Genomic DNA, 17,904 nt, shown 5'->3' on the forward strand with positions numbered 1-17,904 from the left:
TCTCGCCTACACATCCTGGATCACTGAATATTTTACAGCAGCTGTAGATTGATTCCCTTGTCCAACAGGAATCCAAGGGCCTGAGCGCTCTATTCAGGTGAAGCAGCGCCTCACGTGCACCTTGTTCAATCCGGTCTATTGCATTCGCTGCTCCCAATGTGGTCGACCCTACATTGGACAGACCAAACGCAGACTGGGTGACCGCTTTGCTGAACACCTTCAGTCCGCCCGCAAGCAGGACTCAGACCTTCCTGTCGCTTGCCATTTCAATACACCACCCTGCTCTCCTGTCCACATGTCCACCCTTGGCCTTTTGCAATCTTCTAGCGAACCCCAATGCAAACTGGAGGAACCTCATCTTCCGACTGGGCACTTTACAGCCTTCTGGATTGAACATGGAGTTCAACAAACTCAGAGCATGAACTCTCCCCTCCACCTTCATCCCATTTTTTTTATTTCTATCAATTTATTTTAATTTCTTCCATTGATTAATTTTTCCATCCGGCTTTCTACTTTTTTCCATCATCACCGTCTCCCCTCCCCACATCCCCCCCCCCCTCGAGCCGTCTGTTAGCTGTTCCAGGTTGTCCTTTGACACTCTGCTTACCTTTGTTCTGGCATTAACACATTCTGATCTATCTCTCAATGTGCCGCTATTAGCTCCCTTCCTCGCCATGATCACCACCATTCACATTCCCTTTGTCCATGACATCTTTGTCAATCTCTCCGTGTCTCCACCTATCACTGGCCCTCCATCCAGCCCCCATCAGTATAAATCTCATCCTATTTCCATTAGTTCTGACGAAGGATCATTCAGACTCGAAACGTTGGCTCATTCTCTCTCCACAGATGCTGTCAGACCTGCTGAGATTTTCCAGCATTTTCTGTTTTTGTTTCAGATTCCAGCATCCGCAGTACTTTGCCGTGACATAAGAATCTAAGGTTACCAGGGTAGGTGGAAATGTGGAAACTGAAATACAAACAGATCAGTCACGATCTTATAGCTTGGTGGAGCAGGCTCGAAGGGCCAAATAGCCTCCGCCTGTTCCGAATTCATATGTTTGTAACCCATCACACTCCAGGTTCAACAAATGGGTCAAACAAACAGTTGAACCAGGCTGTTGCTGTGTTAAGAAATACTTGTTAATGTGTTCCAGTTTACTTCATTCCACAACGGAACAGATGCTCTCTCGGTCAAGAGTTGAGCCTGTTTCTCGAGAAGATAAGTTACAGTTGGTCAACAAGGATTACAACGTGCCAAAAATCCAAAAGTGGAGTCTTGGCCTTTTGAACCAACTTACTTGTTGTGAACTGGAAGCTGTTACTCGCATAACAAGAGTAATGGGGAGCAGGAAAGTTTTGAAGAGCGTTAAAGCTCCATGATGAAATACTGTCCCCCACCCCCTGCTCCACAGCGCTGGAGAGGACCTTGTACTGGGTAGAGACACAAGTCTCGGCTTTAAGGTCAGCTGGCTCATTAAAGACTGTCCCTGGCTCAATACATCACTTATTTCTCTCTTCCTAATCTCTCATTTGGCACAGATTGCATTCCCGACTGTGTCAAAACAGTGTTGCAGTCACAAATGACCAGCACAAACCACTCATATTTCAAACACTGAGAGCCAGAGGAGGGAATAATAGACGGCGACATGTGTTCCAGATGAATCTACACCAAAATGTTCCCATGGCTGCTGGAGGAGAAGGTCATTGAAAGCATCACCGCTGTACACACCCGCCCTGATTAAAGTAGAGTCACGGATCTTTAATTGCATGAACTCCACTATTCGGGTATAGTATTGCCATGGTTGCATGGGGATATGGCAGAATCCAGTGAAACCAACTGCAAAACCCCCAGAACAATTTGAGAAATTAAGACCATAAGATATAGGAGCAGAATTAGGCCACTCGGCCCATCGAGTCTGCTCCGCCATTCAATCATGGCTGATATTTTTCTCATCCCCATTCTCCTGCCTTTTCCCCATAACCCCCGATCCCCTTATTAATCAAGAACCTATCTATCTCTGTCTTAAAGACATTCAATGACCTGGCCTCCACAGCCTTCTGCGGCAAACCTTCTGGTTCACTAATGTCCTTTTTATAGAAGGAAATTTGACATCCTTACCCGGTCTGGCCTACCCAGGACTCCAGACCCATAGCAACAGGCACGGTAGCACAGTGGTTAGCACTGCTGCCTCACAGATTCATAGAAACCATAGAAATCATAGAAACCCTACAGTACAGAAAGAGGCCATTTGGCCCATCGAGTCTGCACTGACCACATTCCCATTCAGGCCCTACCCCCATATCCCTTCATATTTACCCGCTGATCCCTCTAACCTACGCATCTCTGGCCATGCTAAAATTGCCCCTTAGTGTCCTATCAATCTAACCCGCACATCTTTGGACTGTGGGAGGAAACCAGAGCACCCGGAGGAAACCCACGCAGACACGAGGAGAATGTGCAAACTCCACACAGACAGTGACCCAAGCCGGGAATCGAACTCAGGTCCCTGGAGCTGTGAAGCAGCAGTGCTAACCACTGTGCTACCGTGCCGCACCAATTCAAATTGGTATCAGTAAAGGTGATTGTAAGCTTTCAAAATGCTGGTTAAAAAATCCATCTGGTTCACTAATGTCCTTTTTATAGAAGGAAATTTGCCATCCTTACCCGGTCTGGCCTACCCAGGACTCCAGACCCATAGCAACAGGCAGCACGGTGGCACAATGGTTAGCACTGCTGCCTCACAGCGCCAGGAATCTGGGTTCGATTCCCGGCTTGGGTCACTGTCTGTGTGGAGTCTGCACGTTCTCCCGTGTGGGTTTCCTCCGGGTGCTCCGGCTTCCTCCCACAGTCCGAAAGACTTGTTGGTTAGGTGTATTGGCCGTGCTAAATTCTTCCTCAGTGTACCCGAACAGGCGCCGGAGTGTGGCGACTAGTGGGTTTTCACAGTAACTTCATTGCAGTGTTAATGTAAGTCTACTTGTGGCACTAATAAATAAACTTTAAACCTTTAAAAGCAATGTGGTTGACTCCTAAATGCCCTCTGAAATGGGCCGAGAGAGACACTCAGTTGTATTCAAAGAGGCGGGCGGTTCACCACAACCTTTTCAAGGGGCTAAATTAAAAAGCAGAACCTCAAAAGGTAATAATCTCTGGATTACTACCTGAGCCACAAGCAGATTGACGTAGGATAGATAAGGTTAGAGTTCAATGCGTGCCTCAGAGACTGGTGCAGGAGAAATAGGTTTAGATTCATGGGACACTGGCATAGAATCCCTACAGTGCAGAAGGAGACCATTCGGCCCATCAAGTCTGTACTGCCAACAATCCCACCCAGGGCTTATCCCCGAAACTCCACATATTTACCCTGCTAATCCCTCTAGCATACACATCCCAGGACACTAAGGGCATCAAGTTGTGGGGAAAGTGGGAGCTGTACCGTTGGGATGCTCCTCACCTGAAGCGTGCTGGAATCAGTGTCCTGGCGACTCAGATGACTGGAGAGGGATTGAAACAAAATAATGGGGGGGCGGGGTGTTTGAGGGATCAAGTTTAGGAAGACGTAGTAAACTGAATGGAGAAAACAAGGCAAGAGAGCAAGGTGCCATTCAGGGAACCAATGATCAGTGTGCGCCAGGAAATGACAGAGTACAAATCCAAGAGTGCAGCAGCTGATAGGCTAATGGTTACAAAAATAGTAACAAAACAAAACTAAAGGTTCTGTATCTGAACGCACATAGCATTTCTAAGAAAACAGCTGAATTGTCAGCACAAATAAAAAATAATGTGTATGATCTGATAGTCGTTATCAGAATCATGGACACAGGATGGCAAAGACTGGGATCTGAATATTCAACGGGATATAACATTTAGGAAGAACAGGAAGATGGTAAAAGATGGAGGAGTATCTTTATTAATTCATAGATGTTTACAGGAAAAGAGGCCATTCAGCCCATCGTGTCCACACCAGTCACCAAAGATCTGACTAGACTAACCCCATTTTCTAGCACTTGGCCCCCCAAGATGTACAGGTTTGGTGGATTGGCCACGCTAAATGCATGGGGTGGGTTAACAGGGATTGGGATTGGGGGGGGGGGGGGGGGGTGACGCGCACACACATCTGGGTAAGATGCACTTTGAGAGTCAATGGAGACTAGATGGGCCGAATGGTCTCCTGCTGCACCGTAGGGATTCTATGTGAAAAGGTGTGCGTAGAGGAGGTGTGAATGGCAGGATGGTGAACAGCTGCTGCCCAAAAGGAGGAGGAAAAAGCAGGAGAAAAACCAGAGTAAGACCGAGACTCAGGTAACTGGAAACAAAATAGGGGCAGAAATTACAGTCTGAAGTTGTTGAAATCAATGTTGATTAATGAAGTTTCTCATCGAATGAAGAGGCTGCTGTCCCTAAACGCTGCGTTTCACTGGAATGTTACAGAGGGCTGACAACAGAGGGGTCAGCGTTTTATAATTCAAGGTACAGAATTAAAAGACAGGTGACCGAAAGCTCGGGGTGATGGATTGCGGCCCTTTACATCAAGGGGACTCTGACAGGAGAGGGTTACAGTTAAGTTTCAGCGATACAAATCCCTGCATAGACCACAGCCGGAAGCAGCTCCAATCACCACATGACAGAAAGGGTATATTGGCCATGGAAAGAGTGCGGTGTAGATTCACCAGAATGAGACTGGAACTCCAAGGGTTAAATTAAGAGGCGAGATTGCACAAACTAGACTGGCACTGCCTGGAATTTAGAAGCAGCGGGAGTGATTTGCTCCAAGTTTAAGATATAAAGAGGAACAGATTGGGTCGAGGGAAACTATTTCCCCTGGTTTGGGGAGGCCTAGGGTTAGAGGCAAGAGTGTGAAAATTAGAGCCAGACATTTCAGGAGTGAAGTTAGGAAGGAGTCATTCATGTAAAAATCGTTTGGAGCTCTCTGCTGTTAATGGCAATCGATCAAATTTTTAATGTTAAAAATCGGAGACTGGGGTCAAAGAGAAGAGAAACAGAATGGGAGTAACAACGCGAGTAACCACGCTGGCAATCTGCTAAAACATACTCTCCAGGACTTTGAAAATGACGAACCCACAGGCTCCCCCCTCCCTCTGCACCTGCAAGGCTGCACTGTCTGCAGGCCGCACTGTCCGCAGGCCGCACGGTCGCAGGCTGCACTGCCCGCAGGCCGCACTGCCCGCAGGCTGCAACTTGCTCAATCGCACAGAGTCCGTGGAATTTCATTCCAAGAAAAGCTTCAACCAAACATCCACTGGAGCCTTTAAAGGATCTGTTTCAACACAGTTCCTAACAATTCAAACTTCTGTTTACAGCTCAAAAATATATCTTCCTGTATTTACAGAGAGAAGGCAGCACGTTAAATCAGTGTCATCATCTTACAGCACGGAGAGAGGCCCATCGGCCCATCGTGTCTGTGTTGACCTTCAAGCACCTATTTATTCTAATCCCATTTTCCAGCCATGTACGTTACGGTGCTTCAAGTGTTCATCTAAATGCTTCATCAACTACACGGAGTCTCTCAAGAACAGAGAACCACTGGCTATACAGTTAGCGTTGAGTTACGTTAATTGAGGTGGTACGATGGCACAGTGGTTAACACTGCTGCCTCACAGCACCAGGGACCCGGGTTCCATTCCAGCCTTGGGTCACTGTCTGTGTGGAGTTTGCACGTTCTCCCCGTGTCTGCGTGGATTTCCTCCGGGCGCTCCGGTTTCCTCCCACACTCTAAAAATGCGCCGATTAGGTGGATTGGTCACAGTAAAATGCCCCTTAGTGTCCCACGTTGTGTAGGTCAGGTGGATTAGGAGTTCATAGAAATCATAGAAACCCTACAGCACGGAAAGAGGCCATTCGGCCCATCGAGTCTGCACCGACCACAATCCCACCCAGGCCCTACCCCCATACCCCTACACGTTTACCCACTAATCCCTCTAACCGACGCATCTCTGGACACTAAGGGTAATTTTAGCATGGCCAATCAACCTAACCCGCACAGCTTTGGACTGTGGGAGGAAACCGGAGCACCCGGAGGAAACCCACGCAGACACGAGGAGAATGTGCAAACTCCACACAGACAGTGACCCGAGCCAGGAATCGAACCCAGGTCCCTGGAGCTGTGAAGCAGCAGTGCTAACCACTGTGCTACCGTGTCGTTACAGTGATTGGTCGGAGGGAGGTGCTGGGTAAGATGCTGAGTTGGTGCAGACTTAATGGGCCGAATGGCCTCCTTTTGCACCACAGGGATTCTATGATTCCATGACTATAGAACCACTCACTGTTCAAAGACTAAAAACTCCTGTCCACCTTTATTTATGGATATAACAGGAAGATACTCGAGGTACAATACAGTAAATCTTACACCACTTTTTATTTTAAAAACTGTTTGACTTCAGTGGAATTGTGGGTTAATTTTTTTAAAAATCAACAAGTTTTTTACGTTTATCACACTTTGAGACAATATCCTGGGAATTATCATTGACCTGAAACTGCATCAGTCATATAAATACAGTGGCTATAAGAAGTCAGAAGCTGAGAATACTGCGGCGAGTAACTCACCTCCTGACTCCTCCCAAAGCCTGTCCACCATCCAGAAGGGACAAGTCAGGAGTGTGATGGAATACTCTCCACGTGACTGGATGAGCGCAGCTCCAACAACACTCGAGAAGCTCAACAGCATTCAGCACAAAAAGCCCACTTGATTAGCATCCCGTCCACAACCTACAACATTCATTATACAGTAAATGGCAGAACCCATAAGAGTATTGATAGGCAGAGGGATCTGGGTGTACAGGTACACAGGTCACTGAAAGTGGCAACGTAGGTGGAGAAGGTAGTCAAGGCGGCATACGGCATGCTTGCCTTCATCGGCCGGGGCATTGAGTTTAAAAATTGGCAAGTCATGTTGCAGCTTTATAGAACCTTAGTTAGGCTGCACTTGGAATATAGTGTTCAATTCTGGTCGCCACACTACCAGAAGGATGTGGAGGCTTTGGAGAGGGTACAGAGAAGATTTACCAGGATGTTGCCTGGTATGGAGGGCATTAGCTATGAGGAGAGACTGGAGAAACTTGGTTTGTTCTCACTGGAGCGACGGAGGTTGAGGGGAGACCTGATAGAAGTCTGCAAGATTATGAGGGGCACGGACAGAGTGGATAGTCAGAAGCTTTTTCCCAGGATGGAAGAGTCAATTACTAGGGGGCATAGGTTTAAGGTGCGAGGGGCAAGGTTTAAAGGAGATGCACGAGGCAGATGTTTTTACAGAGAGTGGTGGGTGCCTGGAACTCGTTGCCGGGGGAGGTAGTGGAAGCGGATACGGTTGTAACTTTTAAGGGGCGTTTTGACAAGTACATGAATAGGATGGGAATAGAGGGATATGGTCCCCAGAAGGGTAGGGGGTTTTAGTTAAATCGGGCAGCATGGTCGGTGCAGACTTGGAGGGCCGAAGGGCCTGTTCCTGTGCTGTAATTTTCTTTGTTCATTGAATCCATAGAATCCCAGAGTGCAGAAGGAAGCCATTCGGTCCATCGAGTCTGCACCTACCACAATCCCACCCAGGTCCTATTCCTGTAATCCCAGGTACCATGTAGTTACCCTGCTAGCCCGCCTGACACTTGAGGGGCAATCTAACATGGCCAATCCACCTAACCTGCACATCTTTGAATTCACTCCCTCCATGACCAACACACAGTGGCAGCAGTGTGTACCAGCTACAAGATGCACTTGAGCAAACTCACCAAGGCTCCTTAGAAAGCACCTTCCAAACCCATGACCTCTACCACCTAGAGGGCAGCAGATGTACGGGAAAATTCAAGTTCCTGAGCCACTCACCATCCTGACTTGGAACTATTATCACCGTTCCTTCACTGTTGCTGGATCAAAATAGCCCCTAACAGCACTGTGGGTGTACCTACAGCATGTGGACTGCAGAGGGTTCAAGAAGGCAGCTCGCCACCACTTTCTCAAGGGTGATGAGGGATGGGCAATAACCGCTGGCCGAGCCAGCGACGCCCACATCCCATGAAAGGATAAGTAATTTTTAATAAGAGTGCATCTCTATAACACACAAGTTTTCTGGCAATGCATATTCAATCCAGCAGCTAAGTGCTAGGTAAAGTTGCCAAAAGAAATCCATCTACCACATCAATTTCAGATAATGGAGCTTGCAAAATCCAGAAGAAATTGGAATGAATGATTTTGCCTCACCAGTTATTAAGATCTTAGTTGAACAGATCTTGAACGGCTTAGATAGGATGGACGTAGGGAAGTTGTTTCCATTAACAGGGGAGACTAGGACGCGGGGGCACAGCCTTAGAATAAAAGGGAGTCACTTTAGAACAGAGATGAGGAGAAATTTCTTCAGCCAGAGAGTGGTGGGTCTGTGGAATTCATTGCCACAGAGGGCTGTGGAGGCCGAGACGTTGAGCGTCTTCAAGACAGAAATTGATAAATTCTTGATTTCTCGAGGAATTAAGGGCTATGGGGAGAGAGCGGGTAAATGGAGTTGAAATCAACCATGATTGAATGGTGGAGTGGACTCGATGGGCCGAATGGCCTTACTTCCGCTCCTATGTCTTATGGTCTTATGATCTCGATGACGTGCAGGACGTGGCTCCAGTTAGTGGATTCTGTCTGACTCCAAGGCTGAGGGGAGATTTGATAGTCGCACTCAAAACCATGAAGAGTCTGGACAGAGTAGACACAAAGGCCGGAATTTTACCGGCATGCCCGCCTGAGGCTCGTAAGATTGCGCCCAAGGCCAACGGAGAATTCAGATCTGCGAGCCTTGCCCGCCCCGAAATTGGGAAGGGCATGCCGGCAAAATCAGGGCCAGACTGTTTCCATTGGTGGAAGGGCAGAGTGAGAGAGGATACCGATTCAAGTTGCTTGGCAAAAGGGCTGGAGGCGACACAAGGAAAAACCTCTTCAAAACACGGCGAGTGGTTAGTATCTGGAAAGCGCTGCCCGAGTGAGGTGGAAACAGATTCAATCGAGGCATCCAAGAGGGAATTAGATTATCTGAAAAGGAGTGGTTTGCAAGGTTTCAGGGAAAGATCGGGCGGAGTGGGACTAGGCAAACTGCTCTTAGACAGCCAGCACGGGGACACAGGCTGAAAGGCCTTGATGACACCATTCTTTCGATTCGATGATATACACATGATGTGGAGTTGCCGGCGTTGGACTGGGGGGGGGGGGCACAGTAAGTAGTCTCGCAACACCAGGTTAAAGTCCAACAGGTTTATTTGGTTGCACAAGTTTTCGGAGCGCTGCTCCTTCATCGGGTGACTCACCTGATGAAGGAGCGGCACTCCGAAAGCTCGTGCTACCAAATAAACCTGTTGGACTTAAACCTGATGTTGTGAGACTACTTACCATGATATGCGCATTGAGGGATCTGTTAATACCCAATTTTAACTGCACCATTGTACAGACAGATACCAGCCAGTCAGGGTAAACTCCAGAAAGGAGACACTAATGGGACAAATCAGTGACAAGAAACATCAGAGAATATCTAGGACATAAGTGACATTTGTAACAACCACACACAAACTTGGTTGAATGCTTAACAGAGTCGTGTGATTTTTACTGCTCTTCAGTCTGTTGTTAAACTCAACGTGATGGTAACTACACAAAATTAATTCTTATTGGCATAACCACCTCTAGAACCATTTCACTAGTGCCCTTTAAGGAAGGAAATCTGAGGGGAGGGAGGGACATGAGGGGAGGGAGGGAGGGAAAACAACAAGGGGAGATTAGTAGAAGCACTAGGAACTTTTTCAATTTTAGTGACAAACACATCAACGAGGTCCTCCTACTCACAAAGGAAATAGCAGCCAGGACTCAGCGTCAATCACACCTCACGTCAGTTACCACACTCGATGCACTGAATGTTGACTGTGTAAATTGGGCTTCAAGTGAGGTAAGGCAACCTGGTAGTGGAAACCCTGTTTACGCTGAATTGTCCCCCCCTTCCCCCCCGCCCCCCCCAACACACTCAAGCCTCAGGAAGGAGGCTTTCAAACTGATAAAGGGTTTTGCGAAGGAAGTCTGCTGGTTGAGGAGTCAGTGATGAGGGCCTGTAATTTAAAGTGGTCACAAAGCGAGTGAGGACGGGGGGCTGAGGAGCAACCTCTGAATGAGGGGAGGTTTGGAACGCTTTGCCAAAGAGGAGCGGTTAAGGATGGGATGGTCAACAAGAGTGGATATAAATGTTTGAATGAATCAGGGCTTTGGAAAAAAAAAAGCAGGACCATGGGATATGATTTGGATGTTCTAGCACACAAGAGGGGCTGAATGGCCTCCTTCCATTCTGGATATGGAGTCACCGGATGAGAGCTCGCTGAGATACAAGAGTCAAGCAAAGAACTCGATCCCCACCCCCACCAGTGAACTCTGCACAATAACCGAATTCCTCACTGGGTTACAAGGTGATGTAGCTGACCAGTGGGTTTAGCTAATGACGCAACGGGGATGAGATCCTCCCGCCATGGGAATCGTAGCGGGGACTAAAGGTCCGTTGACCTCGGGCGGGAGTTTCGGGTTTTGAGCTGAGCGCAGCTCAGTCCCGCTGTGTGTACGTCATAATGTAGAACTTTACACAGCAGGATTCCACAAGGGGGGGGGGGGACTGTAGACACAGCAGGATTCCACAAGAGCGGGGGGAGGGACTGTAGACACAGCAGGATTCCACAAGAGGGGGGGGGGGACTGTAGACACAGCAGGATTCCACAAGGGGGGGGGACGGGACTGTAGACACAGCAGGATTCCACAAGAGCGGGGGGAGGGACTGTAGACACAGCAGGATTCCACAAGAGGGGGGGGGGGACTGTAGACACAGCAGGATTCCACAAGGGGGGGGGGGGGGAACTGTAGACACAGCAGGATTCCACAAGGGTGGGGACGGGACTGTAGACACAGCAGGATTCCACAAGGGGGGGGGGGGAACTGTAGACACAGCAGGATTCCACAAGAGGGGGGGGGGGGGGACTGTAGACACAGCAGGATTCCACAAGGGGGGGGGGGGACTGTAGACACAGCAGGATTCCACAAGGGGGGGACGGGACTGTAGACACAGCAGGATTCCACAAATAGTTTTACAACATATTCATTTCCAGGATGTGGGTGCTGCTGGCTAGGCAGTATTTATTACCTACTCCTAGTTTCCTTTGAGAAGGTGGCGGGGCACACGCGGTGCCAATGACCAGATAATTTGCTTGCCAGTGATGCTGGTTGAGGAATAAACACTAGGCCAGGGCCCCCAGGGAGAACGTCCCTGCTCTCTGGAGATACGTAGGATTTTTTTTTTTTTACACCCACCTGAGAGAGCAGTTGCAGCGTTCCCTTGACAATATCAGAAAGACGGCACTTCCAACACTGCAGCACTCTGGCATGAGGGACATCAGACAGTTATGTGCTCGAGTCTGGGAAATTCAGGCGCGACGGCTTCCTGCAGAGCCACAGTCGGCAAGATAACACTACTCACATCGATCCTTCCTCCTCGCAATCCTCTTTAACCAGCCTCCAATTGCTGACTTTGATCACTCACTCTGTCCAGTTCTAGGCACCACACATTAGGAAGGATATTGGCCTTAGAAGGAGTGCAGCATAGCTTTATCAGGATGGTATCCGGACCTCAAGGGTTAAGTTACACGAAGTTTATTCAGAGGACTCCAAGGGTGAAGTTACAAGAAGATTATTCAGAACTGCATTTGGACCCCAAGGGTGAAGTTACAAGAAGATTATTCAAGGTAAGATTACATATTCCCTGGATTTTAGAAGGTTGTGATTTGATTGATGTTTCCAAGACATTACGGGGAAGAGACAGAACATAAGAACATAAGAAATAGGAGCAGGAGTAGGCCATCTAGCCCCTCGAGCCTGCCCTGCCATTCAATAAGATCATGGCTGATCTGAAGTGGATCAGTTCCACTTACCCGCCTGATCCCCATAACCCCCAATTCCCTTACCGATCAGGAATCCATCTATCCGTGATTTAAACATATTCAACGAGGTAGCCTCCACCACTTCAGTGGGCAGAGAATTCCAGAGATTCACTACCCTCTGAGAGAAGAAGTTCCTCCTCAACTCTGTCCTAAACTGACCCCCCTTTATTTTGAGGCTGTGCCCTCTAGTTCTAGTTTCCTTTCGGAGTAGAAAGAATCTCTCCACCTCTACCCTATCCAGCCCCTTCATTATCTTATAGGTCTCTATAAGATCCCCCCTCAGCCGTCTAAATTCCAACGAGTACAAACCCAATCTGCTCAGTCTCTCCTCATAATCAACACCCCTCATCTCTGGTATCAACCTGGTGAACCTTCTCTGCACTCCCTCCAAGGCCAATATATCCTTGCGTAAATAAGGGGACCAATACTGCACACAGTATTCCAGCTGCGGCCTCACCAATGCCCTGTACAGATGCAGCAAGACATCTCTGCTTTTATATTCTATCCCCCTTGCGATAAATGCCAACATCCCATTTGCCTTCTTGATCACCTGTTGCACCTGCAGACTGGGTTTTTGCGTCTCATGCACAAGGGTCCCCAGGTCCCTTTGCACAGTAGCATGTTGTAATTTTTTTCCATTTAGATAATAATCCAATTTGCTATTTTTTCCTCCAAAGTGAATAACCTCGCATTAGATAGAGAGAAATTATTTCCACTGGTTGGAGGTCATGGATTGGGTCAGGTTTGAAACAAGGGAGTCAGATCTTTTCGGAGGGAAATTAGGAAACATTGTCACGCACATCGGTAGAAATTTGGAGCTCTTTCATCATGTCAAATGCGAGATGTTAATTTTAAATCCCGAGATTAATAGATTATTGAGGGTCTGAAGCACCAGTCAGTATGTGGAATGAGGTCAAAGATCAGCCTTGGTTTCATTGAATGAGGGAATGGGCTTGGAGGGCTGAATGGCCGACACCAGTTTCTACGTTACACCCTTCGCAGCATAGTGCGTAAAGCTCCCGCCCCGCTCACCTTGACGAAGCACTGATACTCCTCCTTATCTTCACTGAAAACCTCAACATCCAGGAACAGCTTCAGCCTGTGGTCAATGGTCTGAAAATCCTCGACAGACAGATTGAACTCGGCTCCTGGAGAAGACAAAAACACAACTTAAATCACTAAACCTGCAGTGACAGCAAAGGAGAAATAAATCATCGAGCAAATGAGTGTGTGGAGTGAAGGCGTGAGATTAACGGCGAGTGTCTGGACTCAGGTCAAAGGCTCCAGCGACAGTAACGACAGGTGGGCTATCAGAAACATTTTCTCATCAATTAAAACTTGAATGATATTTAATTTTTGGAATTATTTCATGGGATGTGGGTGTCGCTGGTAAGGCCAGCATTTGTTGGCCATCCCTAATTGCCCTTGAACCGAGGGAAGATAAGAGGCAACCACATTGCTGTGGGTCTGGAGTCACACACAGGCCAGACCAGGTAAGGATGGCGGATTTCCTTCCCCAATGGGGCATTAGTGAACCAAATACAACAACTGATGATAGCTTCATAAACCTATAAAATTCTAACAGGAGTAGACAGGGTAAAATGCAGGATGGATGTTCCCGATGGTGGGGCTGTCCAGAACCAGGGGTCACAGTCTGAGGATACAGGTAAACGTTTTAGGACTAAGATGAGGAAAAATGTCTTCACCCACGGAGTGGTGAGCCTGTGGAATTTATCACCACAGAAATCAGCTGAGGCCAAAACATTTTCAACAAGGAGTTAGATATAGTTCTTGGGGTCAAAGAGATCAAAGGAAGTTGGGGGAGGGGGGGGGGGGGGAGAAAAGTGGGATCAGGCTATTGAGTTGGATGATCAACCATGATCGTAATGAATGGCAGAGCAGGAGTGAAGGGCCGAATGGTCTCCTCCTGCTCCTACCTTCTATGTTTCATGGTCACCATTACTGAGACTAGTTTTATATTCCAGATTTAAATTCCACAAGCTGCCGCGGTGAGATTCACGCCCACGTCATAGAATCCCTACAGTGCAGAAGGAGGCCATGTCGTAAGAGGAACGGTTGAGGACTCTGGGTCTGTACTCATTGGAGTTTAGAAGGATGAAGGGGGAATCTTATTGAAACTTACAGGATACAGCGAGGTCTGGATAGAGTGGACGTGGAGAGGATGTTTCCACTGGTAGGAAAAACTAGAACCAGAGGGCACAACCTCAGGCTAAAGGGACGATCCTTTAAAACAGAGATGAGGAGGAATTTCTTCATAGAACATAGAACATTACAGCGCAGAACAGGCCCTTCGGCCCACGATGTTGCACCGACCAGTTAAAAAAAAACTGTGACCCTCCAACCTAAACCAATTTCTTTTCGTCCATGAACCTATCTACGGATCTCTTAAACGCCCCCAAACTAGGCGCATTTACTACTGATGCTGGCAGGGCATTCCAATCCCTCACCACCCTCTGGGTAAAGAACCTACCCCTGACATCGGTTCTATAACTACCCCCCCTCAATTTAAAGCCATGCCCCCTCGTGCTGGATTTCTCCATCAGAGGAAAAAGGCTATCACTATCCACCCTATCTAAACCTCTAATCATCTTATATGTTTCAATAAGATCCCCTCTTAGCCGCCGCCTTTCCAGCGAAAACAATCCCAAATCCCTCAGCCTCTCCTCATAGGATCTCCCCTCCATACCAGGCAACATCCTGGTAAACCTCCTCTGCACCCTCTCCAAAGCCTCCACATCCTTCCTGTAATGTGGGGACCAGAACTGCACACAGTACTCCAAGTGCGGCCGCACCAGAGTTGTGTACAGTTGCAACATAACGCTACGACTCCTAAATTCAATCCCCCTACCAATAAACGCCAAGACACCATATGCCTTCTTAACAACCTTATCTACTTGATTCCCAACTTTCAGGGATCTATGCACACATACACCTAGATCCCTCTGCTCCTCCACACTATTCAAAGTCCTCCCGTTAGCCCTATACTCAACACATCTGTTATTCCTACCAAAGTGAATTACCTCACACTTCTCCGCATTAAACTCCATCCGCCACCTCTCGGCCCAACTTTGCAACCTGTCTAAGTCTTCCTGCAAACTACGACACCCTTCCTCACTGTCTACCACACCACTGACTTTGGTGTCATCAGCAAATTTGCTAATCCACCCAACTATACCCTCATCCAGATCATTAATCAGCCAGAGAGTGGTGAATCTGTGGAACTCTTTGCCGCAGAAGGCTGTGGAGACCAGGTCAGTGAGTGTCTTTAAGACGGAGATAGATAGGTTCTTGATTAATAAGGGGATCAGGGGTTATGGGGAAAAGGCAGGAGAATGGGGATGAGAAAAATATCAGCCATGATTGAATGGCGGAGCAGACTCGATGGGCCGAGTGGCCTAATTCTGCTCCTATGTCTTATGGTCTTATTTGGCCCTTCGAGTCTGACAAGAGTTTTACACAAACCTCACTGTGCCATGAGCAAGTTTCCAATCAACGCAAGGCAGTGCAACTGAAATTAATATTTAATTTTACTAACGTTACGCACTCAACCGGTGAAACAGTTCCACATGAACACACATGTCACGTGTGGGGGACATGATTGTAGGGAGGGACATAGATGCCAATAAAGCTGAGAGACAAATAAGGTTTGTGTTTTGGAAATGAGTGACCGATGGAATTGGCAAGGTGAAATAAATTTCTCTTGTATAAAAACTGCGGTCAAACATCTCAAAGGTGCATTGCGCAAAATGAATTAGTTTTGAAATATTGAAACTTACATAGATAGCAACACCAGCAGCCATTTCTGACACAGTAAGATCCCAGAAATGGATGATCAATACAACTGCTATTTGGCAGTGGGAGGAATGTTGGCCAGGACATTGGGGAGAATTCCCAGGCTCTCTTCCCAACACTGGTCGTGTCGTCTCTTTGAAGATCAGGATGAATCACTGGAAGGGGAAGCTGTTCATGGTGGGGTTTGGGGTGAGAGAAACGCGGTTTAATGTCTTATCCTGGGGCAGGGTTGGGGAGAATGGCCAAGGGATGGATTTGCCACTGCCAATTAAGGAATGTGGGGGTGGAAGATCCACCAGGTTTATCTTGAACAGAGGGAGCAGGCTTGAGGAGCTGTACAGCTTCCTCCTGCTCCTATTCTGGTGGTGTAATGGTACTGACACTGGACTAGTAATTCAGCGACCCAGGCTGGGACGGCACAGTGGTTAGCACTGCTGCCTCGCAGTGCCAGGGACCTGGGTTCAATTCCCAGTTTGGGACACTGTTGTGCGGAGTCTGCACATTCTCCCTCTGTCAACGTGGGTTTCCTCCGGGTGCTCCGGTTTCCAAAGATAGAACATCTACAGCACAAAACAGGCCCTTTGGCCCCACAAGTTGTGCCGTACATATCCCTACCTTTTAGGCCTACCTATAACCCTCCATCCTATTAAGTCCCATGTACTCATCCAGGAGTCTCTTAAAAGACCCTATTGAGTTTGCCTCCACCACCACTGACGGCAGCCGATTCCACTCGCCCACCACCCTCTGTGTGAAAAACTTCCCTCTAACATCTCCCCTGTACCTACCCCCCAGCACCTTAAACCTGTGTCCTCTCGTAGCAGCCATTTCCACCCTGGGAAAAAGCCTCTGAGAGTCCACCCGATCTATGCCTCTCAACATCTTGTATCCCTCTATTAGGTCTCCTCTCATCCTACGTCTCTCCAAGGAGAAAAGACCGAGCTCCCTCAGCCTATCCTCATAAGGCATGCCACTCAATCCAGGCAACATCCTTGTAAATCTCCTCTGCGCCCTTTCAATCTTTTCCACATCCTTCCTGTAATGAGGCGGTACTCTAAGTGGGGTCTGACGAGGGTCAGACCCTAACTGTGCAGGTTAGGTTGATTGGCCATGCTAAATTGACCCTAGTGTCAGGGGGATTAGCAGGGTAAATGTGTGGGGTTCTGGGAATAGGGCCTGGATGGGATTGTGGTCGGTGCAGACTCGATGGGCCGAATGGCCTCCCTCTGTACTGTAGGGATTCTATGATTTTAGCCCTCTGGGGACATAGGTTCAAATCACACCAGCTGGCGGAATTTAATTTCAATTAATAAATCTGGAATGTAACGCTAGTTTCAGTAATGGTGAGCACGAAACTATCGATTGTTGTCAAGACCCATCTGGGTCACTAATGTCCTTTAGGGAAGAAAATCTGCCGCCCTTACACGGTCTGGCCTACATGTGACTCCAGAGCCACAGCAATGTGGGTGATTCTTAACTGCCCTCTGAACAAGAGCAACTAGGGATGGGCAATAAATGCTGGCCTTGCCAGTGACACCCACATTCCATGGAAGAATAAGGGAAAAAAAAGCTAGGTGAGTTGTTCTTGCAGAGAAGGCAGCATGGACATGACTGGCTGAATGTCGTCCCCCTGTGCTGTAACCATTCTGTTCTCTCTGTTCTCAGGAACCTGCAACTTTGCTGACCTTTACTGGGTGTGGAGGGATCGTCCCCGCATTCAGAGGGCAGAGAGCTCGGAGTCAGTGTTGAACCCACAGGAGTGCCATAACGGTAGCTCCAAGTCAGGCTGCCAGTGTGAGAGTTGGTGCTTGCCCTCTGGTTGAAGTTGCTGCTGTACAAGCCGGGACTGGAGCCGGTCCTGGGCACCCTGGGCGTGGAGTGGTCCAGCTTCGCGGTACGAGGGTCCACGTCCCCAGACGAGCTGTCAGACATCCGGCTCCCGTCCCTCACGCTGCTGCCGCTACAGCTCTGGTCGCACTCGAAGTAGAAGCTGGCGTTCTTGCCCGCGGCGAAGGAGTAATTCTCCGGGTCCATGCTCAACGCGCCAGTGGCACCATCACCCGAGGCGCCAGGCCCAGCGTCCAAACTCACTTTGCTCGGGGACTCCGTACTCTACACAACAGAAACAAGACCAACAGTACA

The 17,904-nt window shown here is 48.3% G+C and overlaps 1 protein-coding gene across 6 annotated transcripts in view; it reads right to left on the reverse strand.

Moving 5' to 3' along the window:
• stk11ip (serine/threonine kinase 11 interacting protein) overlaps window positions 1–17,904 on the reverse strand; it is a 120,737-nt gene that overhangs the window by 37,371 nt on the left and 65,462 nt on the right. For all 6 annotated transcript variants that reach the window (XM_078227800.1, XM_078227801.1, XM_078227799.1 and 3 more), the window contains 2 exons: window positions 17,448–17,874; window positions 12,985–13,100 (listed from right to left, as the gene is read on the reverse strand). In XM_078227800.1, the coding sequence (XP_078083926.1) occupies window positions 12,985–13,100; window positions 17,448–17,874 (543 nt within the window). The remainder of the gene's footprint in view (window positions 1–12,984; window positions 13,101–17,447; window positions 17,875–17,904) is intronic.

Source organism: Mustelus asterias, chromosome 14, assembly GCF_964213995.1.
Source record: "Mustelus asterias chromosome 14, sMusAst1.hap1.1, whole genome shotgun sequence".
NCBI lineage: Eukaryota > Metazoa > Chordata > Chondrichthyes > Carcharhiniformes > Triakidae > Mustelus > Mustelus asterias.